At 37.4% G+C, this 21,829-nt stretch overlaps 1 protein-coding gene across 3 annotated transcripts in view; it reads left to right on the plus strand.

The window, feature by feature from the left end:
• The window catches only part of LOC107710329 (ephrin type-A receptor 7-like), a 118,298-nt gene that overhangs the window by 45,290 nt on the left and 51,179 nt on the right, over positions 1-21,829 (plus strand). For all 3 annotated transcript variants that reach the window (XM_016515075.1, XM_016515074.1, XM_016515076.1), the window contains exons 3-4: positions 13,956-14,111; positions 17,912-18,259. In XM_016515075.1, the coding sequence (XP_016370561.1) occupies positions 13,956-14,111; positions 17,912-18,259 (504 nt within the window). The remainder of the gene's footprint in view (positions 1-13,955; positions 14,112-17,911; positions 18,260-21,829) is intronic.

Genomic DNA, 21,829 nt, shown 5'->3' on the forward strand with positions numbered 1-21,829 from the left:
TATATATGTGTTACTTTTTATATATACATATATAGATTTTATATTTTTTATTTATTTTATGAAATTGATACATTGTAGGATTACTGTATTGTAATAGTTTTAAATGGGGGCAATACGATTTTTTAAAATGTTTTTTAAAAGTCTCTTATGGTCACCAAGGCTGCATTTATTATGTCAAAAATGCGGTAAAAACTGTAATATTGTGAGGCCTTGTTTTTATTTTATCCATCAGAATGAGCAGGTACATTAGTTGGACAAAGTAAAATTCACTTTTTAGTGTGATTTAAGTTTGAAATCATAATTTATTATACAGTTGTTAGATTATTCTACATGTAATTAAAAAGTAGTCTGTCATACAGTACAGTTTTGGAGATTTCAGTACATGACATGACTTTCTGCTTGAGGGAATAATGTCCAATGATGTACCATGGTTGTATGATGTACCAAATGACTTGCAAGTAGTGTGATCGAGCACAATAAGATTAGGAACATGTGTTAAGAAATTAAACTGGATGAGTTTAGATTTCACAAAGCATGTCTTTAACATGAGTGAATTTGCTTGTGTTTGTTGTCTAGAGGCAGGTGGTGCATCACCCTTCTTACGCAGGTATAATTTGTCATTCATTGCTCCTTTTCACCTTACATTCATGAAGCAAGCGAGTGTGTGTGTATTTGTGACTGCTTAAATGTTTGTTTGTCCTGTCCCTTACGCAACAGCTCTGCATTTCCAAGATTTCCTCTGCACATTTAGCATCACTGGTGCGTCGTAAGCGGTTCTAGGTTATATTTGTAACCCCCCACCCCCCTCGCTCTGTCATTCACTGGCTTACTGTGAACTGCAGCTATTTCAGCGCTTTGGCTGTGACACTGAGTGGCCTCACTCTGAATAATTCACTGCTGAGTATAGAGCTGTGCACGAATGAGAGGGATAACTGCCGGATAGCTTATGTAATTTTCTCAGCTGGTTATCTCGATGCACTCTCTATTTCTGTCTCACTCTATCTTTCTGTTGCTCTAACTTGCTGTCCTCTCGTCATTCTGGACTTCAGTGTAGTCCACACTGGGCGCACTGTCTGTTCTTCTGAGGGTGGACATGAATAGTTTATTTAATGATTCCTGTAGCTCAGCGATTTACCAGGAATCCACCATAGGTTGCATGCTAAGATTCATGAAACAGGATAAGAGATTCATTGCCCGAGAAAATTATTTATTAATCATTTATTAGAGTGTGAATGTGAGTGAAACAAGAAAAAAAAAATTATCACGTTTAACACATTAAAACAGAAATTTATAATTTTACTTATTAAAATATGACAAAAAATACAAAACATATAGTGCATTATTTATATTGATAAATATTTAAATATTATGTATTAATAAATGCAATATAAAAAGGTTTGAATATATATATATATATATATATATATATATATATTCAAATGTATTTAATTATATATACATGCACCACTACCATTCAAAATTTTGGGCTCAGTAAGATATTTTTTAAATAAATTAATACTTTTGTTCCACAAGGATGAATTAAATTGATCAAAAGTGATAGTGAAGACTTTTACATCATTAAAAACATTATTTCAAATAAATCCTGTTCTTTTTAACTTTCTATTAATCAAAAAATCCTGAAAAAAGTATCATTTTATGTGAAAATATTATAGTTTTCAAAAATATTATAGTTTACACAAAAATATTAAGCAGCACAACTGTTTTCAACAAATCGTCATCAAATCAGCATATTAGAATGATTTATGAAGGTTTACACTGCCTTGGTAACCATAAGAGAATTCTTTCAAAACATAAAAAATCTTTGAATGAGTCATTTACATAAGATATTATTCCTTTGAAAAACAAACACTCAGTTCCTCAGGCCTCTGGAAAATGCATTTCCCTCATTCCTGCCCTCAATAACAGTATCCTCTCTGTGGGTGTCTAAAGTTTGACTTGGAGTTTGCTAACATCGGCGGGACTTCCGGTCATAACCAAGGTCTCAACAGCGGATGCAGCGTCAAGAGTCACTGATCTGTGGGTCGCCACAGGTAGCTCCCACTCCAACTGCAGCGCTAACGTCTGAATATGCCACTGTTTGCGTTTTGCCTTTGTGCAGCACTCCAGGATTTCTCCATTAAAAACAAGCTATTGATTTTTTTGAAGTGTGCAGATTCACTTGACACAGCACCAGCTCTCGCAGATCTGATGAAGCTCGGCGATATATAGCTCGCTGGGTTACGCTCATTTTACTCTAAGCAAAAAAAAAAAGTGGGAGGGAGGGAAGGAGTGATGCGAAAGGTGTCTGGCAAAAAGGGAATCATTTTATTCTGATAGTTTTTGTGCGGTTCTCTCTTACACCTGATTCTCTGCATGCCTCATAAATGCATTTGACCCCATCTAGTGAGTAAAGATCAGCACAAAAGCTTTTATCGTATGGCTTTGAACTAGGGGTGCTCCGATCTTGATTTTTGAGGCCGATTACCGATCGCCGATCACAGAAAGCAGTATCTGCCGATACCGATCACCGATACCGATCTTTTTAAAGCCTTCTTTTTATAATTTATAACTATTTATAGTGATACCAAGTGCAACATGCTTTTTTCATTTGTCATGCATCTTCTAACAACCATGTGTGTGTTTTTTTTTTTGCATGGGATTGTTCTGTTTGGAAAAATCTTGGAACAAACTTGAAAGTATGGATCGGTAATCATTTAGTGTATGAAGTCCAGTTTTTCCTCTGTAACCATTCACAAAGTCGGCAAGTATATGATGTTTAATGTTTTGAAATCTGTTCCTTAAAGCTGCGTTCACACCGCATACAAATCTTGTTTCAGATCTGATTTGTTTGATTAAAATAGTGTTGTCATTAAAAATGACTATATTTATGTCCAATATAAAAAATATAAAAAATAAATCTAATCTTAGCGTTCACACTGAGGTGCATCGGATTATAATCTGATTTCAACCCACTTGTGAATGTAGTTTGTATCTGGTTTGCAATCACCCGATTTATTGCTTCATTTAGACAAACATTTCATCCAAATGAGTTACAGATAACATAATACAGCATTTGTAATGTTTTCAGCTTTTTGGTGTTTACTCATTAACATCTTTCCCTTCTATTCTGTTAGCTAAGGGAATGACGATAGCTTGAACCTTACTTTTACCATCCCATATCTTCAACCTTCTTGCAGGAAATACACATAGTGCCTGCATTACTGTACTCAGAGAAGAGTAAAAAATATTCAAAATTTGGAGTGAGAGAGGCAAAATACAGAACCATATGCCAAGCTGGTGATCTTTAGAAATGTCCATACCGAATATCTTGTGATTACAAACATTCTACACAATATTTCTTGCAAAGTCCATTATCCAGGGAGGAAGTTAAGGAGGACACTTGGCTTAGTCTGGCATGTTATAGCTCCATCGGTTGCCAAGAGCAATGGAGTCCTTTGACTGGAGTGAGTCTCGAATGAGACGGATGGAGTGAGGGAGGAGGAATAGAGGCACTTGGACGACCGCAGGCCAGGAGAAATCAATAGATACACCCACACATACTCCAGACCCATCTGCTGTGTGTGAACACCCAACACCACCTCAGAGTTGGCATGGAAGAGGCAAAAGCACATTCTGTCCAAGTCTTTATGCACAGTTTGAGCAATCAGTGTACTGTATACTGTACTGGTGTTCAGTTGCAAGTTCTTCCACTTTTTGTTAAAGGCCATTGTTCTAGTGACCTACAGTGTCTTTAATGAACTTCAGCACAGTAAAAAAAAGTTCAGAAAATGTTTTGTTTTTTTCCGGTCTAAAATTTTGTTGAAGCAGTGTTGTTCGCTTTATATAAATCCATATAAATGCTGTGGTGGTGTAGCCTAGCTACCCTTGAACAAGACCTTTAACCCCAGTTTCCTCTATGGGGAATATCACTATTATTCTTGTATACACTTGTATTCAGTAAATTGTTGTGGGTAAAAGCATCATAAAAAATAAATATCCATTTAGTGCTTTTATTAAGAATTGGTAAAAGCATGCAGGGGTGGATGGTTTCCATTGTTTATACCTTTTATTCTTGATTTTATGGATATTTGATAACCCCATAAGTTTTAGGAATCTTACTGTACAATAATTGTAGTGTCATTCTCAAAAAATGGTGATGTCCTGACTTACAAAATGTGTGAAGTTGTGAATGCTTTTCTGCCATATAAAATGTTTAATTTCTTATTCTCTTTGGATTTTTTCTTTCTTTCTTTCTTTTTCTTCTTCTTTTTTTTTTTTTTTTTTTTTTTTTTTTTGCATGCTATTTAGACTTTACAATAATGTTTTGCTTGAGCAAACACAATTAGTAAAAAAAAAGTGTCATGTTATGTTAGCTGAAGGCAACAGGCCTTTTTTTAGGCACCTGGAACTTCAAAACTATTCATGTTTAACTATTCATTAAACCACTTTATTTAATACAATTTTAAATTGTAGAATGATGTTTTTTTAATACAAATACCTTTTTATTTTTAAATGGTCTTAATGACTGAAAAGTCAAGGAACATATTTGTCACCATATTTTGAATGACTGTATGTAACCTCAAGGGCATGGAGGTGATAAAGCTGGCTTTTACTTTTAGTAACTTAACAGTTTGTTAAACTTTAATAGCATTTGGTCCTTAAATGGGTCTAAATGTATTTGATTTTAATTACATGTATTTTTGATGAATTGTGCATTCAGGCATCACACAGATTCATCAAGCACCATTGTGCTGTTTAATGTTCATCTGTGTTTCATCTGAACATTAGCATGGGGTGCACTTGCTTGAATTATCCTGTGTAATCAGTGTCTCTGCATTTAGTGATTACAAAATGTACTGTCTCGGAACTTACTGTGTACATTTGTATGCAGCATTCCAGAATGTGCAGGGCTACAGTGGGTCCCAGTGCACTGGGGCAGGAGAGAGCCCTTTAACCCTGTAAGGCCCACTGTTGTAATATTACAGCGTCAGTTTTAGCTCCACTAAAATAAACCTGTACTTGTTTTTTAGCCTTTAAGATCACATTTACACAATTAGTAGGTCCTATTGTTCAGTCCTACAATGTTGTTGGGTGGTATATTTTGTAAATAGGTCTGTTTACCTGGCCATAAACTTACACAACCTGCACACTTGCTTCAAGGGACTTCACCTCTTTTTATTGGACTGGATAAACCAGTATGCAAGTAAGTATAATGCCTAAAATATTTTTTTCTGTGATTAGTAATATGTGTAGATCACGCAGATATTAAGGTACTGTTAAATACTTTGATTAAATTAGATTTTGAGCTTGTTATGTCAAGGTTGTAATTTTACAACATTGGGCTAGAGTGGTAACAAAATTTGCCTGTGCACCTTACACATTACATGAATGAATTGTACTTCTAATTTGTTAGCAACATACTTTTGACCATTTATGTCAGTGACAAAATATAATATAGATTTTTATTGTCTTATTTGTTACCATTGTGAGTTTTATTACAAAATAAATTATTATTACAGTAAATGATAAGTTCAAGTTGAATTAAAAAATAAATGATTTCTTTGAGAATTTTTAATTATTTGTCATGCAATATTTAAAACTAAATTTTAAAATATACTTAACTGGTTCTGTTTTCTTTTCTGGGCTTAAGTTGTTTGCTCAAATGTGTGCTTGATGCATGAGGGCCAGGTGATAATGTTCTGGAATGTGGGGGTTGTACGTGCTATTATCATGATAAGTAGAGCACTATAAGCTATCAGACTGTATTGTTTGAAATCTGTAGAATGTGTGAATTCTGCAAAATTGGTGAATTCTTTAAAATGTTTAAGTATGATTGGGTTTGACTTGCATCAAGATAATTTAGCCTTGAAAAGTAATATAAAGATGCCTGTGAACTGGACAAGGAAAATGACCACCCATTTTTGTTGGCCCATCTGATGGTTATGTGAACATCATGCCAACAAAGCCAGGCCATTCAAGAACACAGACCATGCGCCGTAACATAAAATTCTTCCTAAAATTTTTCAGACAGCTTTACCGGTCTCAACATTAATTTCTCTGATTAGGATATCACTAATGATGCAGTCTCCCATCATACACCACTGGAGTACTTCTGAAGGTTTGTGTCAGAAGATATGATCAAGGCTCTGACATCTAACACCAATGAGTAGTTTTCAAAAGAAAGGAGCATTTATAAAATCATTATGAGACTATGGGAATTGAACATGGCTATGAACAGAGCTAGACATCGTACATACCAGTAAATAATTTTTATTGAAAATATTTTTATAATAAATGTAATATTCATAAAAACAATTATTATTGTGTGATTATTTGTGTATGGATATATAGGCTGCTGTTATGTGGCTACACAAGCAGTATTCCCTGCAAATGAACCCTTAGATCATCTTTAGATTTGTTCAGACTGAAATTCTGCTACCCCAAAGGCCCAACGTTGTAATATTACAACATTTCACTAAAAACGTACTAAAAATAAAAAAATGTTCAAACTCATTTATTTCTGCATTAGAGGCCTCCCACAACAACATATAAATGGTTAAATAATTTTTCCACAGTTTTTTTCTAAATTTGGGTCTTACGGGGTTAAGTGAGATAAAAAAAAAATGCATTTCACAACCAAATGAAAGATCCAGATTGAGACCCTCTGATGACAGGCACTTTAAAATGCCTCCTTAATGCAACAGAGAGTTTGATTTTTGTCAAAATTTGTGCCACTCACATGTCGCTCACTGTAAATGCTTGTTCCGTTCTTTGTGTTCCTCCTCCTTCTCCTCGTTCCTCTAATCTTAATCTCTGCCTCTGTCTGCTCTTCTCACGTCCTCTCTCACTCCCCCTGTTCCTCGTCACAGCTGCACCTCAAGCTCTAATTCCAATTTTCCCCATTTTTAGCAATGTCTTGACTTCACTTTCAACTTCTCCTGACAGCATCCTGTGTCTTAATTAAAATGGGACCTTCAAAAAAAAAAAAGAACAACTAATGAAAAGAAGAAGCTGTTAATTGCACAACAAGGTCACAAGCCTTTTACCTTCACAGCTTAATTGTGGCCTTGATTGTGTTTCTGTGTTTCTCTGTTAATTGTTGCCCGGGTTCTTCTGGCGGGTCACACATTTTTGTGTGACTGCAGAGCTAGTAAGCATGTGCATCCGTGCAAGTGTGATACAAATTTAACTTTGTTTGACATTATGCGTGTTCTTTCTGTCGCTTTATAAGCTTTTTTCCAATGATCCCCGTCAAGATCCTTGAGGGTAACTATTAATTACCCTCGATGGCCTTCCTGCCCTGTACATCCATTTATCTTCTGCTGAGCCAATCATTTCTCAACAAGGGTCACCGTGACCTTTAATTCCCTTACAGACCTACAGTGCCTGTGTCCACCTACTCTTGCCATCGATCCTGTCACGTATAGATCCATGTCTTCCCAACCGTTTTACTTCCTTCGATTTCCAAAGGTGGACCACCCTGTCATTTCCTTGGCCAATTGTATTAACGACTCTTAGGCACTAAGGTCAGAGGCGCTACAGTTTTGGGTTAGGGTCACTGGATCTTTTTATAACTTTTTTTCATGTATCTTGGCATAGTCAATACCACCCCCCTCAATCCCTTCCTGCCTTAAGGTCACTGAATCTTTTTTATAAATGTTACTTTATTCCATGTATCTTGACATGGTCTATGGCAGGTGCAGTCCTGCTCTTAGAGGGCCAATGTCCTGCAGAGTTTAGCTCCAACCTGCCCCAAAACACTTGCCTGGAAGTTTCTAGAAATCCTGAAGACCCTGATTAGTTGGTTCAAGTGTGTTTAATTAGTATTTAAGCTAAACTGTGCAAGATAGTGACCCTTCAGGAGCAGGATTGGCCACCCCTGGTCTATATTTTCCCTTCCTTCTGTCCTTCCTTCTTTTATTCCTTCCCCCTTTTCCATCCTTCTTTTTCCCTTTTCATCTTTCTTTAGTCTTCTTCCTTTCTTACATTTCTTTTCTCCTCTTTGACACTAAGGTCAGATGTTATAGTTTTGGGTTGAGGTCAATGGGTTTTCTTGTAAATGTGCATTTGTCCATGCATCTTGGCTTGGCCCATATCAGTCCCTCTCTTCCTTCCTTCCTTGCTTTCATTTCCTCCCCTTTCTTTCCCCCTTTTTTCTTTTCTCCCTTTTTCTTTCTTTCCCTCGCTATTTTTCCCTCTTCCATTCCCTGCTCTTTGGTTATTCTGCACGGCATAATTTTGTTGTGTTACTTGGAAATAATATCTGTTATCGTTCTTGACCTCAACACCATTGATCATGGAAATGTGACCAGCCTCCAGACATCCATTTATCTTCAAAAATTGGAAATCAATCAACAAACACGCCTCTCATCTTTTGTATTATAATTAAATTGTTGGGTTAGCTGCTGACTAACCTGTTCAGAAGGATATGTTTGTACATTTCACAGCAATTTGTTTGTAAGGCTTGCAGAGTCTTTTGCAAAACTTTGAGGAATTACTTATTTTCCACTTTGCTTTATCACTTAATGTTCAAGCTGAGCCTCACGCCCTGAAAGCAAAAATGAAAAAAGAGGGATCCATTACCTGAACTAACAATAAGGTGTAGTCTTTGTTTGAGGCTGCAAATGTGCCCAACCTGTCGTGCTTAGATATTTCTGAGAGATGTTGCAAATTTGCCTGCATCTCATTCACTACCCCGTTCTCATTCTCCAAACCCAGCATCCTCATCAGTCGGACACCCTTCAGTGATTCAGAAACGAGGTTTTACTGTTGTTGTTTTTTTTCTTTTCCATCTTTCTCAATTGCTTGAGTGCCGCACCTGAAATTGCTTTGACATTCAGATGCAAACATAACCATTGACACCCGCCTGATGGTTTTGGAATGCAAATGGACAGGGCTCTCTCTCCTTTCCTCTCTGCTTTCCGATCTCATCCCTCTCTCCCAGCCTAATGAGGGAAAGCTGATAGCTTGCTTTCTCAGATCAGGCAGACGTGGATATGGGCATGTTGAGATTGGAGTTTGAGGGGACGGTGGTAATGTCACTGAAAGCCTACAGGAAATCAATTTCACAAGTGCCGTCTCCCTACTGTGAAACACTACCCTGCTGTCTGCAAAAGTGATACAGACAAGACGGTTCTGTCGCACTCTCAGAAACATGTGAACACATTAGTACACTTATTTAATGTTGCATTGGCACACTAGATTTTCCTTCCTTGCCTCTTTCCCCCCTTCCTTCCTTCTATCTTTCCTTCCTTGCTTCCTTCCCTCTTTTTGTTTCTTTACATATTGGGGCTTTTCCTTCCGGTCTGCAATCCTTCTCTCCTTCCTACTTTACTTCCTCTTCTTTTCCTCTTCATTCCTTCCAACTTTTCCTCTTGCTTTCCTCTTTTCCCCTTCCTTTGTTCCTTACCTCCTACTTCCTTACCACTCTTCCACTTTCTTTTCTTTTTTTTCCTCCTCCTTCCATCTTTTTTACTTTCTCCTTTTACTTCCATGCATCTTTCCTTATTTGTCTTTCTTCCCATCCTTTCTTCCTTCTATCCTTCCCCTCTTCCATCAGTCTTTCCTGCCTTCCCCCTTTTCCCCCTTTATTTCCCATTTTTGTTTCCTTCCATCCTTTCTTTCCATTTGTCTTTTACATTTCCTTACTTTCTTCTGTTCATCTTTCTTCCTTCTAGTTTTTCTCCTCTTTTCTGCCCTTTTCCTCTTCACATCACTATGCAAAAACTCCATTACAATTTATGTAGTTCTGCTGTACCTGTGTTACAAGATTCCCCAGGCTCTTCTATGAGAAATTACACATGTGCAAGTTGAAGTGGACTGTAATCTGTAAACGCAATGACCTGAATGCTCAAGTTCACGTGACAGGAGCATCGTGCACATATGTAGTGATGCCTGACTCCTCTCAGAACTGCTCAGCCCTGTGCCTTTCAATCAGGGGCATGGGCTTGGGCTCAGCTCTGAACATTTACAAATCTCCTCCGGACTTGGCTAAATGGAAACCATCCATCAGAGGTGACAGGAAGCAAACAAAGCCCCAACTTTAGCTGCTTGGATGCTTTTGATGTCATTCTGCGTTCTAAGCCGCTAGAGGTGGGTGACCCATAGTGGTTCATTGGGTAAGCAAGGGAGAACACTGAGTGCAAGATCAGTAGATGAAGTGAGTGTGCAAACCAACAAGGGTTGACAGAACTCTTTTATACAAGAAGGGTGTGAACCTTCAAAGTCGAAGTCTGTGAGTGAGGGGGTGGTCATTGACTTGGATCGTAGCAGATCTGTGTTTTAATAAGAGAACTGCATTGATGAGGATTGATCAGTGGTGGCGTGGGAGTGGGAGGCTGGGATGCTAGGATTAAGGCCGAACAGTGTAATGTCTTCTAATTCTGACTCTTGTCCATGGTTTTTCTATTGTTCCGTTGGTAGAGATAAGCGGCATTAAATTTGAGAGTTTGAGAGAAGGGATTTGGGGGAAGGTGGAGAAAATAGGAGAGAGCGAGAGGCTCAGAAAGAGGGTAAGAGTATGATACAATGAAAATAAAAGAAGAGTGAAGAAAAATGGTGGGGTGTGTTAAGAGGATCTAAGATATCAGAATGAATGTGATGGACATGCAGAGAAAGAATCTGTCCAGTCTTGACACCCTAAGAGCATCTCCTTTGTCTCGTTGTCTCATGTCCAGTTTGAGTAATTTATGGCTGTTATGTTAACCATAACTAGATTTTTCTGAGGAAAAATCTAGTGAGTGGTTATTACTCTAAACGTCCATGCTTCCATGATGCTCAGATGTTGTCATGTGATTTGGATTTCTGGGTATCTTTTAGTATGTTGATAGGGTATTTCAGGTGGTTGCTACAGTAGGTGGTTACTTATTGGCTCAGTAAGTAGAGAGCCCACAGCTAAATCTCTATAAATTTCTGTTCCCAAATATATTTGATTTTGCTGCTGATACCAGACCACTGAAGGTGATTGTTTATGACATTTGAGATTTGGAAAAAATAGCTTTTTGGGGTCTGATGAATGCAGAGGCCATATCAATGTCACTATAATCACTGTTGCAGAATGCACAGTTTTTGCTGGAAAAACCATGTCGGTTACCTGTGCAACTTGAACAGGTTATTATAACCCTTTTAAACCCAATGGTCTAAACTGTTACAGGAGTGTGAAGAGCGTATGATAGGCAGGACCTTTAAAATAGACCTTTCACTCCTTCATTTATGTGGATTTATTCCATTCGCAAGGGATTTTTTCATAAATTGTAATTAGCAGCATTAAGGCAGTGATCTGAATATGATGACATGAATTATTGATTTCCCTGACAGCTGCTTGCAAATCTAGCCTGACATTTGGAAATAAGACGGCATGGAATTATGGCCAGAAAATAATGAAGGCCATTTGTGTCGAGACGAGAGAGGGAGTGCAAAGCAAATGTCTTTTTGGACTTATTAATATTCATTAATACCTCCTGTCAGAGCACCATTGAAACAATTCATTGCTCACGTTTACTGTGTTATGTTCTTTATGATTTATTGATGTGTGTTCGAAAGAGCTGTGTGGTTATGAAGAGATCCCTCAGTGAAATCTGATTGCTCACACAAAACCAGATCATTGTCATCGAGAGTCAATGATTTCAGATTTTATTTCCAGTAATGTTTTTTCTTGTCTTGCAATCCTTCTTTCCTTAGATGATCTAAAAAAAAAAAACTTTCTAACTAGTTTTTTTTTTCCATTAAACTCTTTCTGCACATGTATTTTAACCTTTCTTGTGGAAATTTGGTATGGTCGTATTACCTGTGTTGTGTTCTCTCTTTAATTAATTAATTGCTTCTGTTTCCATTATTCTCATTTGTGAGTCACTCTGGATAAAAGTGCCTGTTAAATGAACAAATTTAAATGATTTGTTTGTTCTCCGTTAGACTATAAATAATGAATAATTTTATACGATAAAATGAGGCATAAAATTAGGCAGAGAATGTCCTAAAAATTACTAACTTGTATATGCGATACCTCCTACATCTAAAAGTGTAATTCTGAAAGCTTGATCCCACAGGCCTCCTTTCCCTGTATATATTTGGCATTTACCTTTATGCTGGATTCTCTGCAACCTGGACCCCTGGCGTGACTTTTTGCTCGATCTGCATTATAGTTCCTTGTGGCACTATAGAGCCAATCATCTTACTGGTTTCTGTGAAGCAACCCCTGCTGATGCCACATTAGATAAATTGATCCTTATGTAGCCAGCTGGTCTGTTGTGGAATTAGAAAAAAATGGGATCCCTGGGAATTTCTGTGTAATGTCAGCAGATATGGGTTGTAATCTCATTCCCTTCAGTGTGTTTGGCTTTAGCTGCCTTCAGTTGGCTGTCTGTTTTTGCCACAGTCCTCCCGGCAGTGGTAAAGTGCATTGCGATTTAATGTCAGGTTGTAAAGACAGCAGCAAAAACCAACAGTGGCGTACAAACACAGGTCTGATACCACAAAGTTTGCAGTCATTTTTGTTAGTGCTGTTTGCAGGAATTAATCTGACAAGCCATGAGATTGGTGAGCTTTGCTTTCATATTTCATACATTACAACACTGAGATGCGCTTGCATTTTGGTTTTGTATCAGGGTATGTGTTCTGTTCTGTATGCATAGATTTGGATGCCATATCACTTATTTTGGTGTTTTTCCCATTGTCTATCTGATTTTGCTTGCCTCGCTGGAAAACACGACATTATGTCTGTGCTTACTCGGGTCATTTTGTGTGTTTGCATCTCTGTGTATACATGTGCATATTCATTGTGTTTTCCAGGGAATTGTTTTTATGACCCTGTCAGTGCGTTGAGGCAATGATGGAGTGATTCGATCCCCTTTTGTAAGTTGGTTTGGATAAAAACATGTGCTAAATGCATAAATGTAAACACAAATGATTGTATAATGATCCAAAATTGGGGGATGGACTAATGGATAGATGGGTAAGTGTGTATACATGTAAGCACAATAACATCTAGGGGTTAGTGATCTTAAAGCATGTTCAAGACTCTTTAAAGTCAGTTAGTTCATTTGGCAGCCATCTTAACAATGACCTTGGGCAACATGGATGCAAGTAATAGAACCTTTTACACAGGTCAAGGATTTGTTGGTTAGCATGACCCTGTTCGCCCCTGCTGGTAGATGCTGTAACTACACCATCTGGTTCTAAAAGGCAAATTTCTTCAAATTTCTGTTTTGTTTTGGTTTATTTTAGTTTGGTTTTTGGACACTTTTTGTGCTTTTTGCTTTAGGTTTAGCTTTTTTGCTTCATTTTTGTTTTGTTTTTGCAAGCAACATACAAATTGTAAATATATTTTATTATGAAAAACATACCATCTAGTTCTAAAAGGCAATTTTCTCCATTGTATGCTTTGTCTTGTTTTTTTTTTTGTTTTTTTTTGTTATTAAACTTGTTACTCTTAGTCTTAGCCTTTATTCTGGAACTACAAAGCCCCCTTTTTTAAAGATTGGTCTAGCTTATTCTAGCTATTGTCTTTCTTAGTGAGACATTAAGGTGTGGGGCTTCCTTTTCTTTCCTACAGCCCCCATATTGAACATTGTGATTCATTGTTGCACAAGTGCTCTGTCCCCTCATACAGTCGCACAGCAGTTACTTTACGAGCATGAGCTTCCATCACTTATTGCTTGTACAGGCAACAAATAGCTCCTTAATCATGTGTAATATGAACCTCATTAATTTCAAAGGATTTTGTTCCGGGAGGCACAGTGGCATGTGGGTTTTTTCCCCCTCTTCAAGTAGCATATTATACTCCCAAGTGAATCTTTTATGTTGGCTAATAAGGTCTAAACCATGTACTCTTTTCTGGTCTCAGGTTGTAAGTAATGCCATTTTTCAGGGTTGTGTTTAATTCTGCCGCTAGAAGCTACAGATTTTGTTGTCTCAGAGTCTGTAATGGATTCTTTCCTGTGTGTTCTCTCTTTTTCCAGCCTGTCCCCCAGGCACCTACAAGATGTCGTCACGGCAGCAAGAGTGTTTCCCGTGTCCAGCTAACAGCAAGGCTGAAGAAGAGGGCTCTGTGCTGTGTGTGTGCGAAGATGACCACTTCAGAACTCCACTGGACCCTCCATCCGCACCCTGCACGTGTAAGACAGTCCGCTTGTGTGTGCGGTGAACGCTTGTGTGTGCATTGCATGTGAAGTTATTTGTGCACAGGTATTTATTTATGTGTGTTCTCATGTTTGTACAATCCAGTCCTGTTGTTTCCTGGTTTCATTTTGTTTACTGTGGGGTTTAGCACTGCCAACGGGAATGTTGTGTTTGTAACTTGTGTGTACAGTTAGGTGATATATATAGTAACACTATTAATTAGTTGCTTATTAGCATGCATATTACTAGCATATTGGCTGTTTTTTAGTATCTATGACGCACATATTAATGCCTTATTCTGCATGACCATATTTTAAATCCTTTAATCCTACCCCATACCTTAACATTTTTACTCATCAGATTTACTCATCCTCAAGGCAAATACAATCGGAGTTATATTAAAAAATGTCCTGGCTCTTCCAAGCTTTATAATGGCAGTGAATGGGGGTTGAGATTTTTAAGCCCAAAAAAGTGCATCCATCCATCATAAAAAGTGCCGCCACAGAAACATGAATGAGATGCGTTCTAACATAACTGTGGCATTAAACTCAGTTAGTGAGGAGGGCTCAGTTAAAATATTGCACATATATAGGCCGTTCAGATTACTTGTTAAAGTGCAATGAAATACCTTATATCAGCGGATGATGTACGTCTGTGTTTGTGGTTGGAGACTCCTTCACCGGCTACAGGCTCTAATCCTCATTTGCGCGCGTGTTTGTGAGTGTCCGAAGTGCGATGCTGAAGTGAAATAGCGGGTCAATTTGATAATAATAGCTGAATTATAATAGGCCGCCTAATAATAATAATAATTTAATACATTAATAGGAGAATGAGCCTAATATCATCTTGACTATTGACAAAGACATCTGCTATCGTCGATATCTCTGACTATCATCGATACACGATACTATCGTCTATCGGCACAACCCTAATTAGTAACCATTATTAGCCAACTATAAACCAATCATAGGTTAATGTCACTGAAAAGTGCACCAAAAAGTCTGACACAGCAGAGTTAGCTCAACCAATGGCGTGAGTTTAGGGCGGGACTATCTGTTTGCTTACCAATGGCAGACGTGGGAGTGAAAACCATTTCCAAAACAATCATTCGTTTTTTGCTTTTCTGTTTAGTGGCTCTAGTTGCACCGACATCACACACTTAAACTTTCAATTCTTGTGTGACCAGCCCTTTATTCTGGGCTGAATGGGTCTCTGAGTGCTTATGACTTTTATTTACACCATTAATTACTGTATTGATTAGGCTGCTGTTATATGAAAGAGACAAAGACTCTGTTATTGTGTTAATTATAGTATAGATTCTACAGTCACTCTTATGAGCAGATGGCACCAGTTTATTATAGCGAGAGAGAGAAATGTCTTTAATGACTGTAAATGACAGAAGACAAAGGATTGAAAGGAGGTGGCATGATATGGATTGCATTACTTTTCTATGTCTATTTTCTGTGCTGTTCTGTTTTGGTAATGTGCCTGTGTGTAGGTGTGTGTGTGTTTGCACCCTAGTGTGTATGTGCTAACGGAAGTGATAAAGCGCTGCTGTGTGTGTGTGTGTGTGTGTGTGTGTGTGTCCTGTCTTGTGGTGGATGTATCCTGACTGCAGCTGTTCCCCACTGCTCATTGCCACACGTGGGCCCCGTTGCATAAGCCTTCAGAGCCTTTAATAAAACAACGCTTCTTGCACACATCTAAATTATTCCATACACACACTCACACTTGAGCTTTTGTGTTACAGTTTCATTATCCTCTGCTGCATTTATGAGACAAGGGGCTCTTTTTCAAAAGCCTAGATCTCAAAATTAAAACTTAACAAATGCATATACCAGAGAACAATCAGGCACTCAGAAATGCTGTGTAGCACCAGTTATGATGCTTTTGATTATAATGATTTATACCTTTACTTGGATCCCACAGTTAATTCAGATGAATTCAAATTCCTTTGGTGGCATTTATTGAAAGTGGCATTTAGTTAAAAGAAAGATTGTAAAACTTGTAATATAAAATAATTTAGAATGTAACATTCTATAATAATATAATATAATATAATTTTTATTTTACAAATAGAATTATTTAATTTTAATACAATTATTTTATTTTTAATTATTATTATTATTATTATTTAAAAAAAAATTTGTTTATTAGTCTTATTTGATCTTGTTTTATTAATATGTGTTATTTGTTTTAGTAAGTTATGTAGTGAGTAATATTAATTGAAATTGATTCAGATAAGTCTAATAATAATAATAATAATAAAACATTTAATCATTTATTTAGTCTTAGTCTTATTATATTATATTCTTAGTCTTATTTCACTAGTTTTGTTTTATTGATAATGGTTCAGATAAGGTTTTGTTTTGTTTGTTCATATTTATTGTGGATTACTATTTTTTGACCATCTTGTCAAAAAAAGAAAAGCAAACTCCCTATATTACACGGGAAGGTTCTATCATTGCAGCATATTGAGTCCATCTTTGCAGTGTGTATGTGTTTGTGTTTGAGGGCAGCGGGAGGCACCTGTAGTGCTCTTGGCCTGAGCTGATGATGGGCAGCTTAAAGCCCTGGTGACATTTAAATGGCTTCCTGCTGCTAACAGATTCTTGTCTGACAAACGGCATTAGAGATACAGGGCTCCAGCCTTGACCCACTCCTCCCAGAGTCAACAGAACAGTCCCGCGTTACAGGACAGCAGCAATTAACACATCTGATCTCTCTCCTCCTCCCCACCCCTCTTTTATATCACTCTCTCTCTCTATGTTAGAGACTGTCATTCATTCTGCCCACATGATTGACCATAAATCAGTTGCAGCTTCTGGGGGAAGTAGTTGTGAATGCCATTGCAGCAAGCCATTCAGTTCTATATAGCCGCTTTAAGGTCCTTGATCTTACCATGAAATCAAATGCTTTTTATAGGCTATCACAAAACCCATTTGAAAATCTGAAAAACACAGTTATTGGTACTGCTGCGTATTGCTGTGTTTAAGTTGAATTTCTAAGGCTTCTACGGCTAAATATTCATGTTAGTTAGCAATTGTGTGAATTTGTTTTAACCAAATTTAAAATATATATTTTTTAATTGAAAAACTTAAAAGTTTTTCCAGTTTTAAGATATAGCTAATCTGGAATACATATGTTAATTTTGTATGTTCCTTTGTTTAATGCTTTTAGTCTAAAACGGGTTAGTAATAATAATAATAATGGAAAAATACTAATACAAAATGAAAACACTTAATAATAGTAATAATAATAATAATTATTATTATTTTTATTACAAAATTAAAATGATTAATTTAATTTTTATCTTTGCTTTTTTTATTTTAATTCTGCTACCACAGATTCAGTCAAATTACTGTACATGTCGGCACATTTACATGAAGGAGCCTTTCCTCTCCCTGTATTTGTATGAATGGACTTCTTGCTAGTGCATGAGAGCTGTGTTCGTCTTTGCCAGTGCCCTCAATACTCCATGATCTCTCTTTGACTGTCTTCCATGGCCTGTGTTCATTTCCTCTCAAGTGATTTTAAGCCTAAAGCTCCGTTAAGCTTTACCCAGTTGTAGCTAATTGGGTTAAATTATTAAAAAGAATTACAGTTCATTGAGGGGTAATTATCATCATGTTAATTAGAGTATGTTCAGATGACATTTATTTAATGATTATGAATGTGTTTTTGTGTGTGTGTGTGTGTGTGGCATGTGTGGTATTGAACACTTTGTTTTAATCAAGCATTACAAGATTCATTTGTATGTTTGTTTATTTATTTATATATTTATTTTTGCACACAGGCCCTCCCTCTCCACCTCGTGATCTGGTCTACACCCTCAAACAGTCCACGCTCATTCTGGAGTGGGCTGCTCCGAATGACTCAGGCGGCCGAGGGGATCTCACCTACAGCATAGGCTGCCGGCGATGTGTCGGCCCCCCGCGGGCCCCGCAGGTGCAGTGTGAACCCTGTGGAGCCAGTGTGGGCTTCGTACCACAGCAGAGCGGCCTGACGGAGCGCACAGTCACCGTCGTGAACCTGCTGCCCAACACCAACTACTCCTTCAGCGTGGAGGCCCGGAACGGCGTCTCGGAGTTACTCCGCAACAAACGGTTCTACACACAGGTCAACATCTCCACCAGCCTCCCAGGTATGTTCTTCATAAAATATTTACACTAGTATTTACTTAGTATCGTTCCCTGTTTTCCAAATAAAGTGCATCAGTGAGTCAAAGTTGGCTTTTTTATCAGGATAAAACCTGTTTAGCAAGAGACAGTTGAGTTAAACACTGTAAAATAAATGTTAGTGCTGCTTTTTCACAATGCAGCTTTTGCATTTGTCAGTGTAATGTGGACGGTGAATGCTGGTTTCATGTTTTTTGTCTGTGAGTGGTGTCATGCTCCTAACGTCGGTAGAGACAGTATTTGAGGACACTGTCCTCTCTCAGTAACACTGCAGCAGATGCGTTCACTCATCTCCATTTGATTTGAGTGAAATAGTCCCTTTTTGAGCCAAATGAAGTTGTGACAAAGCAGCTTATTCATCTTAGTGCTTCTCAGTTTCATTGCGTCCTCGTGTCATTGATGTCTTTCCACCATGTGGGATTAAAGACGTTCATGTCCTCTTTAATGAGATCGGCAGCAGTGGTCAGTGGTTATTTTATTTTGGTTTAGTGGATTCATAATTGTTCACATGAGTATTATCAAAAAATACACAAAACCATTTACCTTTTTTCCCCATTATTTGAGATGGTCCTTTTATTGTGGCTTTGTGCTGAACAACAGAAACTACACAATTGCAAATCCACTGATAGTGGTTTATGTCCAGAAGACTAAAAGTTCTGCACATAATTGGAGGTTATAGTAATTTCTTTGAGGTGAAATTGCCATTTGTCTGCTAGGTTATACCAGAATGAAAAGAGAGAAATTGGTGTCTGAATGCAGTGTTATTCTCAAAGACCCCTTTGCTATAGTCACAGAATTCAGTAAACAGGGTTATGGGTAACTGAAAGGCCAGAAATGTGCTCATAACAGAAATTACTGATGTAATAATAATAATAATAATAATAATATTGATAGTAATAATAACTAAATGCACCTTGTTTTGTGTGTCTGTGTCTGTGAATCGGGTTTAGCTTATATTGTGGTGACTACAGTAAACGACCCCTTAAGGATAGTAAAACCTGAAATTACCTCCGGCCAATGGTGCCCATAAGGTCAATGGCTTATTAACATATTAAATAATGTCTTAATGCAGAAAGGTTTGTGTGAGGGTTTGTTTTAGAAGCTAGAAAATATCTAGTGCATAAAGTACACAATCAGCATAAGTCAACGGCAGGTGCCCACCATACACACACAGGCTGTGTGTGCATGTCGACCCATGAGCACACACTCCATTTTTAGTGCTGATCAATTACAAAATGAAGTTGTATAAGAGCAGCATCTGGAGTCAAGTAGGGCTTACTGAACAGCTGGTGTGTGTTTGTGTGACGGGTCAGTTCCAAAGAGTTTGCCTGCACACACACACACACACACACACACACACAATGTACACAGTATTATGTAAATGCCAGGTACACACTTCGGAAATCACTTCATCAGTGTTAGACCCTCACCTATATCATCAAATGCCTCTACAGGACCATGTGCACTGATATTTGCTCGCTTTACACAACCCCCAGATTAACACAGGCCCGCTGAGCCACTCTCTCACACACACACACACACACACACACATACTGTACAGAGTCACACAGACTCACACTCACATTACCGCTTGCTCAGATCCTTCAATGATCCCAGAGTGCCGGAACACAAAGGCTGAAATAAGCAGTGCAGGAGCCGCATGTTTATTAATGGAGGAGATCTCTTTCATCAAAACTTCTACGCACTCAGATTTTGCTTTCCATTAAGAGTAAATTGCAGAGCGTTTATTTGGCACTCGACTCCTGCGCCTTTCATTATTTGATAGTCTTTCCAACACAATTGCTTTTTCTCTGCCAAAAATGACTCTTTCTTTGTCTCTCACACCTTTTCAGTAGACTATTTTCTCTCTTTCTTTCTCTCCTTTTCCCCTTCAGGCAGAGTCCAAATTAACTCTTTTCCACACCTGCCAAAGCAAGTGAATCGAGAACATTTGCCAGCCATGAGGCTGTTTATATAGATTTTTTTTCAGGATATATATTAGGATATATATTTTTTCAGAAAATTTGAAAGAACAATTTGAAAAAACAAATCATCACCTCTTTTAGAAGAAATGTCTTTACTGTTACTTTTTGTTAATTTTATGTGTCCTTTCTGAATAAAAGTATTAATGTTCTTTAAATATATAATAGATATAATCATTTATTATCTATTAATTAATTAATTGTTTAATAATTGTAATTATAATTTATTATTTCATATAAATTTTCATTTGAATCACTTTGCATGTGTGAGGGTTAGACTATCATTTACTGTGACACTGGCAAATAATTTTTTATCTGCTCACCAAAGGCAGTTTTTAAATTGCATTTGGCACTTGGTGGGTGTTAATTTTGGACCTGGGTCTCAAGTATAAATCATTCCTCTGAAACACGCCATCCTTGTTTTTTTTTCTATTGTGCTTGAAGTTGTGTGGGTAGCCATAACACAAGTCTTTAATTTTTATGTGTATTCCATATTCTAACTTAATTTTCCTCTCTTCTCCTGTTCCGTTCTCAATAAACACACCATTAATCTCTCCCTCACGCAGCACAGGCTCAAGGTTAACTAGAGCTCTCAGAGGAAGTGCTATTACTTTATTGTGATGTACAGTCTCAGAGGCAGCTGTGTGTTTGAGCTCTGTGATTAGAGTCGGGTGTGATTGCAAGCCAACACAAAGGAGTTTTAACTGACTAGAGGCTGAGATCAGTGCCGTGCTTGTGTTGAATGTGCGCATTCTGTATTTATTGGCCCTTTGTTGAACTCTCTGTGGAAATGAAATATAAGCATGCTGATCATTTTGAGAGCAGTTTGCAGCAAGCAAATTGGATCACACGGCAGCCATCTCAGTAAAGCCTCCGGACAGATGTTTTCTGTGTGTTTCTGTGGCACACAATTACTGCTCCTATGTACTTGAATAGGGAAAGATATTCTAATTCTCTGAAACGTCAAAATTACATTTAAATAAATATTTTCAAATAGCTGTAAAATGTAGTTCAAAGCAGTATTAACATATTTCATAAGTTTAAAGGGATACTAGTCCACCCAAAAATGAAAATTATGTCGTAGTTTATTTGTGTCGTTCCAAACCTGTATGACTTTCTTCTTTTCTGTGGGAAACAAAAGAAGATATTTTGAAGTGCATTGGTAACAGAACCATAAGTTTCAGTTCCCAATGACTTCCATTGTATTTTTGTCCATATAATGGAAGTCAGTGGGGATCAAAACAGTTTGGTTACCAACATTCTTCAAAGGTGTTTTTTGTTTTATACACTAGATAATTCTGGTGCAGTGTGGGGTCACCAATTAAATGGATAGTTCATGCAAAAATGAAAAGTCAGTGGTGTCCAATATTGTTTTGGACCCCATTGTCTGTCATTGTATGAAAGATAAACAGTTGAAACTTTCTTCAAAATATATACTTTTATGTCATAGAAGTTTCAGTTGTAAAAATCAGCTGAGAATCCCTGTTAGTGCCTATAAAGTAAAAAAAAAAAAAAATATATATATATATATATATATATATAACTTTGTCAAAA

This window comes from Sinocyclocheilus rhinocerous, unplaced genomic scaffold, assembly GCF_001515625.1.
Source record: "Sinocyclocheilus rhinocerous isolate Xijiao unplaced genomic scaffold, SAMN03320098_v1.1 scaffold897, whole genome shotgun sequence".
NCBI classification, from domain to species: domain Eukaryota; kingdom Metazoa; phylum Chordata; class Actinopteri; order Cypriniformes; family Cyprinidae; genus Sinocyclocheilus; species Sinocyclocheilus rhinocerous.